At 39.5% G+C, this 14,615-nt stretch overlaps 1 protein-coding gene across 7 annotated transcripts in view; it reads left to right on the top strand.

Annotated features, from left to right (window-relative positions):
* The window catches only part of cspg5a (chondroitin sulfate proteoglycan 5a), a 58,718-nt gene that overhangs the window by 19,684 nt on the left and 24,419 nt on the right, over positions 1–14,615 (top strand). For all 7 annotated transcript variants that reach the window (XM_026183823.1, XM_026183820.1, XM_026183822.1 and 4 more), the window contains exon 2: positions 2,120–3,104. In XM_026183823.1, coding sequence (XP_026039608.1) covers positions 2,120–3,104 — 985 coding nt within the window. The remainder of the gene's footprint in view (positions 1–2,119; positions 3,105–14,615) is intronic.

Below are 14,615 nucleotides of genomic sequence, written 5' to 3'. Positions count from 1 at the left end.
TTCCTCTTTCTGGTGCAAAGTGGGCCAAAAACAAAGAAGAGAGATGGACTTGCGACAGAAAAGCCGATCAGCTGATCATTGATCAGTTTCATGATTGAAGTAGCAACAGGAGAGGGAAGGAGAGAGAAGAGGCAGTCGCTCCATATATCGGTTGTTAAGCTTAACGCTGGAATGCTTTACAAACATTCAGAGATGAACTTACACACTTGCTTTACTTCTCTCTGGGATAACTTCCTCGGAGATGAAATGCCGGTTTGGTAGGGAGGCTACAAATACACACAGCCGCTCTATCACGTGAGCACACTGCTCTGACGTGCTATGGTTATGAGCCGAGTTACGCCATGTTGCAAGTTTTGTGAGGTGCTTTTTTGATATTTAATGGATCGGATTACATTTTTTATTTCTCTCCAATATCCGATCCAGTAATTTACGTCAGTATCGGACCGATAGCGATATGTAATATCGGATTGGTCCATCTCTACTCTAAGCAGGTATGCTGCATATAACGTATAACATGGTGGTCATTAAACCCATTGTTGCATTGGAATTTAGAGGAACTACACTGGTAATAGGAGTTTGTTTTAACCTGTTTTAGAGCACAGCTTTCTCTGATGTTGGTACACAGTGGTCCAGATGATAACAAAAGAAATTTGAAAACTGCAGTTTTGGCTTTAAATTAATAATCTGTGGTAACTGCAGCCGGATTAACCTGTTGGGGGTCCATGAGCACAAATTTCCTGTTGGGCCTCTTTTGTTATAATTTAATTAAGGACAACTTAGTGTAGGAATACATGTAGAGCACAGAGCCTTATAATGAGCTAATAAAAATGGGGTTATTTGCTGAAGTTGTGACAAAGTGGTTCAAATATTTGTGAATTAAATCATCCAAAAATCAAAACATGCTCAGAGGGTTTGGGGCTTTCGGGATCCTCGGGGAATTGAGGTTATCATCACCTTTTAGTCAGCAGTACAAACATATCCAAAAAAGGAATATTAACATAGTTTGATCATTGTTTTTTTTTAAAGTGTATTTTATGGAATTTCTCAGTCACTGTTAATAATGCAGTCACTCAGCGTCAGAATCATACAGTTTAGGTCCTACAAGTCAAAGCAGCTATGTTTCATAGAAATAGGTTAATTGGAGGGTTAAAAGGTTTTTAATGATGCAAATTTGTCTCTTTTCGGGAGCTAAATTGTTTTCACCTCATTAAACTCTATGTTTTCATTCAAGCGGTACTGAAGCATGACTCTGCTCACAGTTTCAAAAAGAAATTCATGCATAATGGTAAACCCCAGTGTTTACAATTATATCACCTTCATGGCTTGAATATTCATAATGCAGAGTGATATTTATGTAAGGCGGCGTTTCCCATGGGCCACTTTTCAAATGCTAACAGAGTCGATTGACAGCTTTGGCTGCAGTTCACATAGAGGCCGCTGTAGATGTAGTAATGAGTGAATAAGAGTTAAAGGGGGCTAAATGGCTAAATTGCTTACACCTGCTTTTGACAGAAGAACTGTATTTTATTTTCGTTTTTGCAGTGTTGATCATATGATTAAACTGAAATGAAATAATACAGATGTCCATTTGTTTTTTCTTGCAGTGAAGCGGATTTTGCTGAGAGAAAAGGTTGCACTCTGCTAATGTGGAATTATGACTTATTAACTTGAAGGCACCTTTTTTTCAAATGATGACTTCAAGAGATGCTATTGGTAGTTAAATCACACCAGAAACTTAGGCTGTGCAAGAGAAGCAGCTAAGGTGGTCAAAAATGACGTCTGTCAGATGGCTTCTGATCAAGTATTGTGTGAAATTAAAATGCAAAATATCAAAAAGTAGCTTGTAGTGCTGTTACCAAATGTTACTTAGTAAAAACTTTTTACTACATTTTAAACCCACATAAAAAATTAACAAACTCAACCACATTCCTTGTCTCTGAACTGAAAACTAAAAATATTAGAATTTTCTTTTTTTAGATCATCTATTTTACACTTTTGGGCCTCTTCACTCTGGATGATTTTGCAAGTGGCGTCTTCCAGAGAGTTCAGAAAGTGGGAATTCTTTGCTATTCCAAAATTCCCTTCTGTTTACTTTACACCTCTTTCCGTGTCTTTGCAGGAAACGCTGTTGGGATCAATGTCACTGAGCCGGATAGTGCGTCCAATGTCACCTCCCTGCTTAATGAAGAGGAAGGGCCAATCAAAGTCAACAAAATGTTTGCTGTGGTAACTGGAATAAATAGCCCAGCCACCCCTGAGCCAGTCAGCACCGTGACCCCAAGGGCTGGCCGTATCCCCCGTGGCGGCGAGGAGGAGGAGCAGAGTAGTGGCATGTTTGGTGAAACGGTGGTTTCCACAGTAGAAGATGCCAGTGTGGCTACTCCACCACAGCTCAGCCCCGACTCAGCTGAGACGGAGCATCTGTTGCCTAGCAACCCACGCAAACAGGGAGTTGACGAGGGCAAGGAGGAGGATGATGATGAAGAGGAGCGTCAGCCACACACTGACCCACCTTGGATCCATGCCAAGGACACAGCTGTGTTCGACCTGGACCACCTTTTCACCACAACCGCTGCCCCACCCCCAGCCGCCACTAACCCCTCTAACCCTGATGTCCTCCACGTGGACTTCTTTGACCCCTCTTCTCGTGGGCGCAACCTAGACCTCGCCCCCGCCTCACCTTCATCACTGGCCCATGAGCTGCAAGGTGGCGACACAACCTCCTGGGCAATGCCAGATACTTACGACTATCTTACACCCTATGACGACGGTGTATCCCCCACTGCTGATGAGTACACCTACAGCACCACAACTGATGCTTATGACACCGATGAAGATCTCCGACTTGCTGCTGGGTCTCCTGCTCGTTCCAAGCCACAGCTTCCCGGGTCTGGCTCATTCTTCCCTGGGGGGTCATTTCCTGGTGCAAGAGCTCCAGTACCAAAAGACCCTGTGGTAGCCCCTCCAGCGGCCTTACCAAATGGATGCCGTGTGGGCTACCAGATGATAAACGGAAGTTGCCGCTCGCAGTGTGACATGCTGCCCAACTATTGCTTCAATGGAGGACAGTGTTACCAGCTGGATGGCGTGGAGGTTTTCTGCAGGTATGACACATGACGATCACTCAGTCACACCAGCCTATACAAACACTATATGAAACAAGACCAAACCACTCAGCAGGTTCTGTTAGTGTGCTTTAACCTGCCTCAAAAATATCACCCACTTAATACAAATGTAGCTGTGTGAGGCTTAAACGGGTTAACTTATTTGCGACTGTGTTAAAAAATAAACAAATAAATGTGTTATCTGATAGGCTGAATGGAGCTTCAGCAAACTTCTGATTTAGTTTTCTGCTTTTTGGTTAGAAACATGTGGAAAAGCTCAGAAACAAAATAAAAAACAATGCATTTTAAGAGCATTTTATGAGGGAATGGCCCCCCATTTGCCAGAGCTGGACTTTGCACAGACTCTAATAAACAGGATTTTATGAACACACATGCATAAAGTTGAAGGCAAAGTTTTGTAAACACATACAAAGACTCTCTCAGATGTATATAACAAACTGTAAATTAGATGCTATCTTAAATTTAGGATCTCATATTTAGGACCAGTTCTGTGTCATTACATTACGACTAGCTTCTCGGGCATCAGCTACACGCTGCATTAATAACTTTCCTCGGGACTCAGTCCAATGGGGTTGCTGTGGAGGCGAATCTAGGTGGAGGTCAAAAGTCAAACGGATTAAGTGCATCATTTATGAAAATTTAATGTAAGCCACTGAGCATTTTCAGGTCAATGTGAGCACTGAACGTCAACTATCAGAGAGCATCTGTGGATCAAAACATTGCCTTGTAGTCCTGTCCACATTCAGATGAGGGCAAAATCATTTCACATTTAAAATGACTGAGTTCTGAATACTAAGATTCATTCCAGCCCCGGCTTTGTGCGCCAAACTAAGGGTTTGCTTTTCAGAAAACAAAACTGACTTTTGAAAAACACAGACAGCTGTTCACAGCCCTCACTCCAGCTCTGAAAAGCTTTCTAGGATCCTCAAAGAGTCTCAATTAACATGTTGATTAGAACAAAAACACAAGGTAAGGCTTTGGTGTTTGTGCTGTTACACACAGCTCTGGAGACTGGAGAAATTGGAGTGACGATGATATAGATCACACAGCTGTCAACTAGGAGACCACATCATGTCCCTTGTGGGAGTTTTGGTTTGGTTTAGTTTTGTTTTCACTTTAGCTTTCATAGTTTGGTCAGAATCAGGCGCTAAAACTATTTGGTTATGATTAAGAAAATAAATTGTGGTTTGTTTTAGAGAAGGCAAGTTCACAAAAATGCGTTAAAACTTGACACTGGACTGAGATCAGCTGATATGCAACACTGCAGCTGTGGTATGCTTGGGTTTATACAACTCAACAAAGGCATTACCACAATCCAATCACATCCCAATTTCCCTCGGGATGAATAAAGTATGATCAATCAATCACTCAATCAATTATTATATTATTTATAGTGCAGCTCAAACTTAATATACTTTAATCATACAATTAATCATACAGAATTATTTTCACTGCATTTATACCCGCATTGTGCACCTACTTTAAAGAGAGAATTGTTTTGACCTCTTTTTCATCTTTATATTATTAAGTACTTTTCAGTATGCAATAAATGAAGTCTTTGAGGCTGTTGATCACCTAATATTTTATTTTATTTTAATTTTTATTATATTATATGTTATTATTTATCCATTTATTTTGAAAAACAAATACTTAACTATTCATGCATTTAAACACGGGTACATTTAGTAACGCTGCTGTACTTGGTGGGCCAGGTGGACCCTCATCAGCGCATGTTGGCTGGTACTGAGATCGGCCGATATGCAGCACTGCAGCTGTGGTAAGCTTGCATTTATGTAACTTGAAACAGGCACTATTACCGCAGCACAGTCGATGCAGCTCAAGATTAATATACTTAATTAATAATTATTAATTATTAATATGCTATATTAATCATGCATTATCAAATTCTCTGTGCTTACACCTACTCTGCACTGAGTATTTTCTTTCATCATGCAATAATTGTAATCATTTCTTGTGCAGTTTTTGTTGCTCTTGCTTGCTTTAATATGACTGTACATTTAATATTTGACGAGCTAACTGCTGACACAACAGCACACTCGAACACCTCATTTTCTTAATGTGTGTATTTTATTCTGGCATTTTAAACTTACTAGCAGGGGCACTAAAGTTTCTTCACTATATTTAAAGGATATACTTTTTGTTACAGTCTTCATAACCATGACTGTTTCTTGATGCAGCACAGCCACTAATCTGCATCAGACTTCTCAGTTTTGAACTCTTTGATGCCTCGTTCACTCAAAGGTCAGCGTTGTCAAGGCAGCTTGCAAAAGGTTAATTGTATGAACTTTCAAAATTTGTGTGTCTATAGTTGAAGTTTAATGATTTCATCATAAAATTTTGCATTTTTCTCTTCTGTGATATATTAAAAAACAAACAAACAAATAAACAAACAAACAGAGATTCTGTGATTTGTAAGCAGCTACTAACTAAAACAGTTAAAAGGAAAACAGCTACACCAAAAACAAAAATCAACCACAGCACACCAATGATCTCTGATGGTGGCTCATCTGTGATTTTACACACATTTTCCCTTAATTATGAAAGGAATCAACTAATCGGTGAGAAGCTACTTCTAGTTGCTGAACAGCTGCATTGATTGACATGCAAATTTATGCACAATGGTGATCAGCTCCACCACTGGAACTCAAAATATTGCTCTCATTCACATACACCAAACACACTAACAAAACTCTGTATGCACTCCAACAAGAATGTAACATTGTGAATAAAAAGCCCAGATTTACCTTCATTAAAGCAACAAGGTCAGCGATTTATCCCCTCAGCTTACTTTAACTTAATGGACCACATCGCATCTCATCAATGTGGGACTGACTGCCTTTTATCCCATTTGGTCATGACTTCTTTCTTAGCTGTTGTTTACCTCACTTTCCTGAAATAAATGTATTGCAGGTAGTGGTGTTGTAAAGAGGAGACGATTGATTTAATGTCTGGTTTGAATGACGTTGCATCAAAGTTACTTAACAGAACAAAACCCATCCCAAGTATTTAAATTTCAAGTATTTTTATATATATTTTTATTACTGGGGATGATTCAGGAATCAATCAAGTAGTCAGTATGTGGTTGATGTAAATTCAGATTTAGATGTGGTATTATGAGCTTGACGAGTCAGTCACTGCTAAATGTCACTTAGCTGTCTCTCTGGTATGGTTGCTAAGTAGACAATTAACTTTATAAATGGATCTATTTCTGGAGACTGACTGGCCATGATTATTGAACAGTATGTCTCATGATGCACATCAGTTCACATTATGCAAAAGTGGATGGTGCACCACAGCTGTAAATCCTGGGTTGCATTGTCTCTGGACGGTCTCACCGTACTAAGTCCTTAAAGGTCACCGTTGCTTTTATGGAATGATGCTAATTCAAATTTATCTTTTCTCATTCATCCTTTGACTACGATGACCTGGATGACTGAGAACCTTCACAGACAATTCACATTTATAGTTCACCAAATTTGATCTCGATATGAAAAAATTGGGTGAATACATATTTCTATACTACAATCACAGGTGTTTCTAGAAGAATACGTTCAACACATGTGCACTAGACAACACAATGGCAACCTCCTGACAGCAACAGGAAGTGATGCTCTGTTTTGTGATTGTCAATGTACAGTATAAACAACAGGACATAAGTATTGTACACACAACAAGCATCCAGTTTACTTTTCAGGCACATACGCATCCCATGTAGCCTCAGATTTTGGGCTGCACTTAGACGTCCATACAGTGGTCCATACGAACCTTCACAGGCATGAGCAGGTTTTCAAATATATGTCGCACAGATGCTCAAGGACACTCAGGCATAGAAACCATGAGTTTGAGCACATGCTTTACTTCAACTTGATCAGTTCTTCTTAAAACCTGCAGTAAATTAAAGCTTAACCTACTGAATAAAAACTATTATTATATATATTCGCAGACGTCATGCAAACATCATGCAAACAAGTGTCAATTTGGCTCTCAGAGAATTACAACATAGACTTAATCTCAAGTATTTTACCTGCTTTTAGTATAGTAATTTCCAAATCAATAAAACCTAAAACCCTAAAAGAAAAAAGCCATTACGGACCGAGCACGACTGAAATAATCATCTCTGTTGCATGAAATCAACAGATTACAAATATCATTGACTGAATGGGAAATGGAGCAAAGCTCACTCAGCGATGCTGAAAAACTCTTGCTAAGCGGACAGTGTGATCCAGATATTTAGGGCAGATTTTGGGCTTCAGTCAGCAGATAGTAGCACTGATGAACCTCCTGAGAGTGAGTCAGATGAGGGCTGAGAGATACTGAGAGGCGTTTGACTGCTGGGCAAAAGCTCAATGTGGGTCAATAGAGCGCTGGCACAGATGAGGACCAATATGTTCGTCTGTGTGTGCGTCTGATTACACATGTGACTAGGTTTGCGTGTATGTTTCTAATTGTGTGTATGTGTGTGTGGTGTACATTTCTGTGCATGTGTGTTGGAGTTGGAGCTGGACATGGAGCCAATTCAATTACAGGGGGATGAATGTTTGGACCTTTGACCCTCTGCAGTAAAACTCACGACCCTTTGAAGTGTGTTTTACTGACCTCAGACATGCCCATCATATCTCTTTTAAAGATAGAATTACATACCTGCAGAGGTGCAAAGCTTTCCATTTTCATCATCAGTGCTTGTAGGTATGGGCTGCACTGCAGTGGTTAGCATTGTTTACCTCTTTAAGCAAGAAAATCATCTGTTCAAATGCACCAATTCACCATCCCTTTCTGTGTGGTGTTTGCACGTTCTCCCCGTGTCTGCATAGGTTGTCTCTTTCTCTATTCTACACTGGCTGTAGGTTAGGATGTGACTATGAATGGTTGCTTGGTAACCTCTACCCGACTAGTGACCCTGACCTGTATAAACAGTTTAGAATATGGATGACTGCTATTGAACAGTTTCTAAATTTATACTTTTTATTAATATTTAGCAAATAATAATAAGGCAAAGTATACATTTCACTGAATGAAACACAGACAGAACAGCTACTGCTGGTAGAATGACTTTGAATGGGCACTCTATTGATTTTACTCGTTAAAAGGGATGTCACAGCTTTTGAAAACTGTTGGCTGCAGCTTGATATGCTGATGCACTGTTTCACAGCACTATTGCCTAATAACAAAGACGTCCCCCAGTTTTGATCTTGTTCCTTATCTTAGGCTAGTTTTCTGCTTTTACAGAAAAGTGCTGTGGGCCTAAATTGCTGCATTTCAAATTATGCAATAATGTGTGGCACACACTAATAAATGACTGAATCATTTATACTTTTGTGTGGTCATGGAGGTAATTTCACACACAGCGCAAAATTTGAACAGCATCTAACAGCAGATGTCCCAGGTGGTATTCAACAATGGAAATTAACTAAACATTAACATTAACGACTTGTTTGTAATGAAAGCAGAGTTTCTAATAAAATATGTGCAATTCAGCATAGCTGGGCCTTCAGTGAAGTTCCATGACTGGGATTTATAGGAAGCAGTAGTTTGATCAATACCATAGACTAAAAGTTGATATATTTTAGCCTTTTCTGCTTAGAATATCCCTTTTTTATGCTGTATATTTGTACTTCAGAGTCAAGGTCAATGTAAGGATGTAAATATATATTTTACGTGATAAATACTGAAGATTGGAGATGTTTCATTAACAACAAAAACGGCACCAGATGGAAGTTCCTGAGAAGTTTCAGCTCCACTGCAGCCTGAGCTGTCTTGGACACACACTCGCACTCGCCTGTCTGTAGCAAGCTGAGACACCACATGTCAGAGCTGTCATTTTCTTTTCAACTAAAATCACATTTTTATTGGTCAAGTTTACTCTGTTTAAGCAAATTAGATTCTTACGTGGCCTTCAGTTTGTACATGCATTTGTGACTGCTTTCATTTTGTGAGATGTTAACTCTAAACCTCAGTCGTTATAAACATACTGCAATGTGATATCTTGTTTTTTAAGCTATCTGAGGCATCTCCGGTGCTGGCTTCCCTTGTCCTCCTGACTGATGGGATCTGACAGCATTAGTGCCATAAATTGCCTTCTCCTCTGGAGCTGCAGGACTGAAAGGACCATATTCGGAGAAACAGATGAGAAATCTGAGGGAGTGAAGAGCGAGGGTATGCATCAGGGAAAGAGAAAGAGAGGAGAGGAGAGAGTGTTTATGTTCTGCTTGTGGTAGGGAAAGCAGATTAATGGAAGGAGAAAGAAAGTGACATACAAAGGAAATCAAAAGAGTGATCAGGGAAAAACAGAGCGAGAAACTATCGGCATGAAATAAAAAGGAGACAGATATAAAGGGAGAAGTGGACAGAGAAAACAAGAGGAGGTGGAGGGGAAACTGACTGAGAGAATGAGTCAGAACCTTATAATGTTTGCCAGTATGGAAACGACTTGGGCGAGCCAGGTCGAGTTTACTAGTGTATGTGTGTCTGTGTGTGCGTCTTGCAGCTTGATATAATTAAGTGAGGTTTTGAGAACCAACAGCAGTTTGCATTCATTTAAGATTTCATGATCAGGACATGGAAACACACAAAATACCCACTTAGATGCACACAAACACTCAAATGCTCTCACACACTGGATTATGGGTGCATGAGGGATCACCTCAGAGTCACAGAGCGTGGGGGTCATGGAAGCAGCTCGGAGTTCAAACACACAGGAGATTTACATCTGAGGAGAACGCCAGGGAAAAAAGACACGCACGCATTAACAGACACAGTTTGTTTTTGCCAAAAATCTTGTCTGACATAATGAATCGCTGGCTGCACACACGCATACATATTCACAAATTTGTTTTTGGCCAGGTTTGTCTAGCTGCAGGTTAGCTATGTTTCGATTATTAGCTTGTGTGTACACAGAAATGCAAACAGACACACACACACACACACACACACACACACACAAACAATTCCAATCCAGGTTTTTTTCTAATCTATTAATCACTGTTCAGAGTCCATCATATCTCTCTGTCTCTGTTTTGGTTTCTGCATGCTCTTATTTTGAAAGAATTGTAAAAAATAAATAAATAAATAAATAAAATAGTCTCTCCTGCATTTTTTTGTGCTCTATCATAGTTTTTCCCCTTTCCACAAAATCCAACCAGATGCTCAAAAAGATGATTGAATTGCAAAAGAAGTTGTGATTTAAGAATATAATCACGACACTTTACTACAATTGAAAAAATGAAGTAAAAATGCCAAAGAGGTAAAAATGTGATTGCACACCTGCTGGTTTTTGTTGTTGTTGTTGTTGTTGGGTTTTTTTTTTTTTTTGGTTTTTTTTTTAGCAAAAATCCAATAAAATCAAAACCATCTGCAGTCATATAAACCTAAAAAAACAAAAACTGTGAGAAAATCCAGTTAGAGAGTTTAGTAGCCTGAATCAGCTGTGAGATGAATCAAATGTAATGCAGGTTTCATATGTTTATATCCCCACAAAATAGGTTTTGCTTATAATCTTGGAGCCACAGTGCTCAATGTAGCTCAGCTAGTATGGTTAGTGCTTCATCTTAGACTCTTTAAGACATAAACATAAGGTGGGTTGGATTTGGCTGCCAAAGGTTCAAGCTATCTATTTTTATTCTCAGCTATACTAACAACACTATCTGCACTGAAATGGTCAAGTTCAGCAGAAATAAATGCTGGGTCCGATCTCCTCTCTACATTAGTGGTTGTAAGTGGATTTTGTTATCTGTTCACCAACATTTCATTTTTTCATTTCATTATTTAATTGCATTAAGATGAATCCATTTGTCAGCCTGTTTGGGAAACCCAGAGCATCGTTTGATCTAATTTACTGTATTCCTCTCAGGGTCACACACACAGAAGCTTTCAATGCACACATCCCCCACGTAATTCCTATAGTTAGTGTGACATGGGACACATCTGCAAATCTGTAATTGGTTTGCAGTTTATAGTGTTGCGTGGGTGCTCTCCAGGGATACAGGGGTTTTATGTAAATAGGTTTTGGTTACAATCATATCTGCAGCTCTGTGCTGAGTGACTCATTTGCAACATTAAGCAGCCTCAGTTTATTTATAATAGCAGGAAGCTGAGTACTTACAGTCAAGCAACTCTGCAGAAAATGATATGTAAATGTGACAAGCCAACTGAATGTGCTTAATTGGGTGTTTATATTTAGATGTTCCAAGCAGGCAAGCATATGCACCAATATATGTGCGTCCTTGCCTAGCTTTACCCTAAAATTGGAGCAACGTCGTCCAGCACAATGCCTCTAAACAACACTGTTTCTGAAATTTTTTAAGCTAAATGTAATACATTGATCGTGTTGTGACATTTCAAATCCCGTTCTGTTTTCAGTTCAAGGATTTACCTTCGCTGGATGATTGAATGGTCCAGTTTTTAACCCTCTGTGGCTGCTAATGAGGCTATAATGGTTTCATCTGCATAATGGAAGCCGATGTGGTGATATTTTATTTAAGCTGGTTTGTTTTGAATGTACTGCAGATGATGTGATGCCTCAGGGAACTCTAAGTGGATGGCTAATAAAGAGAAAAAGCATCTGACCTGAAATAATACAACAATGCACATTAATAAACCAAAGTGGCCGGGATTACAAAAACAGTGTCTCTTTGTTCATTTATCTCTTTTATTTTTTGAGTTGTTGCAGAGAGCTCCCTTCTTAATAATCAGTTTTATTTTTCATTGTCTCCTATCTGATTATCTAGTGTCTCATGTGATTAAAACAACAGCAGAAAAGCCAGTAAGTGGTGAAAGGTGTAAACGCTTTCAGCTGCATGGTGTTGCACACAAATATCACAACAGTTTATTGAAACAGTGTAAAGTTGGGCTAAATAACCTACTCTTTTTTTTAATCAGAAGCCGGTGCTCAGGTGGAGAGAAAGCAGAAGATCTAAAAGCATTTATGAGTCAAATAAGTCTTTGTTACTGTTACAAGAACAAAACATAGAAAACATCCAAACTCAAGACCAACTCTTAGAGATTACCGATTCTGTCATTGTATATGTGTATGAAAAGCTCGATATAGCTAATTCCATTGAGCCAAGATCAGAAAGATTTTCTATAAACTACAGTTGTCGAGACATTGCTCATGTTCTAGGACTATGGCGGGGAAGTTAGAAACTAGATAAGCCTCAACAAAGGTTTTAGCACCATAATTTGGTAACCACACACCAAATATTAACTGTTAACTGTCTAAATGAAGACTTATCTGTCCCACTTTATAACACTTAGTATGTTTATATATGTAGATAGATTTAATCTGAAATGGGACTTTATGTGTCATTCAGTACCCGCAAGGACGTGTTTGATTGATTTTAGATTCATTCTACAGCCTGACAACCTTCAAACAACTTTCTTCAGACAGATGAATGAGAATAGAATAGAATAGAATAGAATAGAATAGAATAGAATAGCCTTTGTGTCAAGTATTTAAAAAAACTGTGCAAGTTAACTAAGAAGTGGTTGTATTTGGAAATCAAAGAAACTCAGATCAGAGCAACAATTCTTGATTGGACTGAGGTGTTTCTGACTACACAGAGAGCAGAGTCCTGTACATACAGAGGGTAAAGTCTTTGAGTGCGCTGGTGAAGTCAAGGGTATTTTTCATGTACCCTACTTGATTCTAGCCCATTCAAACATAATTTCCTTGGTAAAACAAAACCAAGAAGCCGTGAACTTTTACTCTCTGTCTTAATTAAATTTCTAGTCTGATGAGATTCTCTTTGCATCCAGTGTTTCCTCGCTCTTTCCGTCAACGTTTTAAAACCAGCTCCAGTTTTATAATCCTGTCCTCTGTCTGAACCTTCCTAGAGCCCTTAGGAAAATGAGAATGTTTGTTTTCATTCAATAACAGAAACTCAAAGTTTTGTTTCAGAGCCAGTATCAAAGCTTATGTTTTATAGTTTTCAGACGCAGCGTGCCGTGCCCTTTCCTGTCCTCCGCTGGCCTTTAATCCTGACGTTCACCTCTTTCTGAATGACTCAGTTTTTCCCTTCATACTCATTCTGGAGTTATTGCATCAGAAAATGTGTTTTGCTTCAAGGAAAACAATGTTTGAAAAAAGCACAGCTTTTAATGCAAATCTGGGACTTATGCTAAAATATTCAGGAAACACCCAGCTTTGCTCTCTCTTGTCACCCCAGATCCAGCTCTTTTAGATAAGACATGTTTGGTTGTTTCTCCCTCTAACCTTCCAAAGACCCTGATAAAATATGCATCTCCCCTTTGCTTGTTCTCTCTTTACTCTGCAAAATAATCACTTTCCCTTAAGGAGGGTATTAAACAACAAAAACAGAAGAAAGCACGGGATGCCAACTGCTAAAAGTTGAATATGCTTATCATAGTTCTTCATGGGTCCACCTGGTTTTAAGGTGAGCAAGTTAGGCTATATTGCATGGGAGCTGCATGACAATTTGTCCAAAATCTGAGTAGCAGTATCTGCTTTTGGCTCCAATCCATCGATCGTAACCCTTGTGGTGTCCTCGGATCAAAAATGGTCCCTAGGTGAATGACAAACAAGCAAATCCCGAGGACACCATTGCTCTTGCACAGTTCCCTGTCCTACCCTAACTTTTTTCTCATTACCCCCCTCATATCCTCCATTCTCACCCTCCATTACTCCTTATCAAAGCTAGCAGGGGGTCCTATTAGCCATTCTGCACTGTTGTCATCCTCTGCAAGTTAAATAAAAACTCTGTCTGCCTCACTCAGCACAGCAGGCCAGCATAATCAGGTAAATATTGAGAGGATTTGTTAGCTCTTTGTAATGTGGCTCAGGATGCCCCAAGTCTAACTCCGATATATTACTGCCAGGCTACAACGTAGCTTTAAATGCGGCTGTGGTGAGCCGCGGCAAGGGAGATAATGATGGGTTAGGGAGGGGGAAAAACTGTGCTGTGGGACACAAAGGGAAGGGCTGTGGGATATGTGGGAAGTGTTATAGAAGGAAGGACTGGGAATGAGGGAGGCTGTCTGTCATATCTCAGCCAAAGTGGAGTTGGGTGCTTTTGAAGGAGATTTAATAGTAAAAGTTTTTTCCTCCCTGATCAAGGGTCTTTTCCAGTTTGATTTCACCCCTTTTCAGCTGGTGGGGACGCGAGACTTTTGGAGGAGGAAATTCAATCCTAAAGATTCTCTTGGAAATTCAGCCAAGCCAAGCCAGCCGAGCTATTTCCTCCTGTGTCAGCCTGTTAAGCTGTGTTCCAACAATCTTAATGGAGGAAGCCGGAGTCATTCTTGCTGTCAACACATCCCACAAAAACAATGGAATTAGCTGGTAGTTCATCTTTCCGTCATTTCTTTTTACTTTTCTACCTTCTTTCTCCTAATTGATTCCAAGTGCAATCAAACTTTAAAACAGGCTTTTATTCAGTACTTAATAATTACTCGTGATGCTTTGAAGTCTTGATGGCATGAATTTTCCCACAAACATCTCAGTTGGTCCTTTTCATG

This window comes from Astatotilapia calliptera, chromosome 11 (assembly GCF_900246225.1).
Source record: "Astatotilapia calliptera chromosome 11, fAstCal1.2, whole genome shotgun sequence".
Classification (NCBI taxonomy): domain Eukaryota; kingdom Metazoa; phylum Chordata; class Actinopteri; order Cichliformes; family Cichlidae; genus Astatotilapia; species Astatotilapia calliptera.
This window is presented reverse-complemented; position numbering and strand designations above follow the sequence as displayed.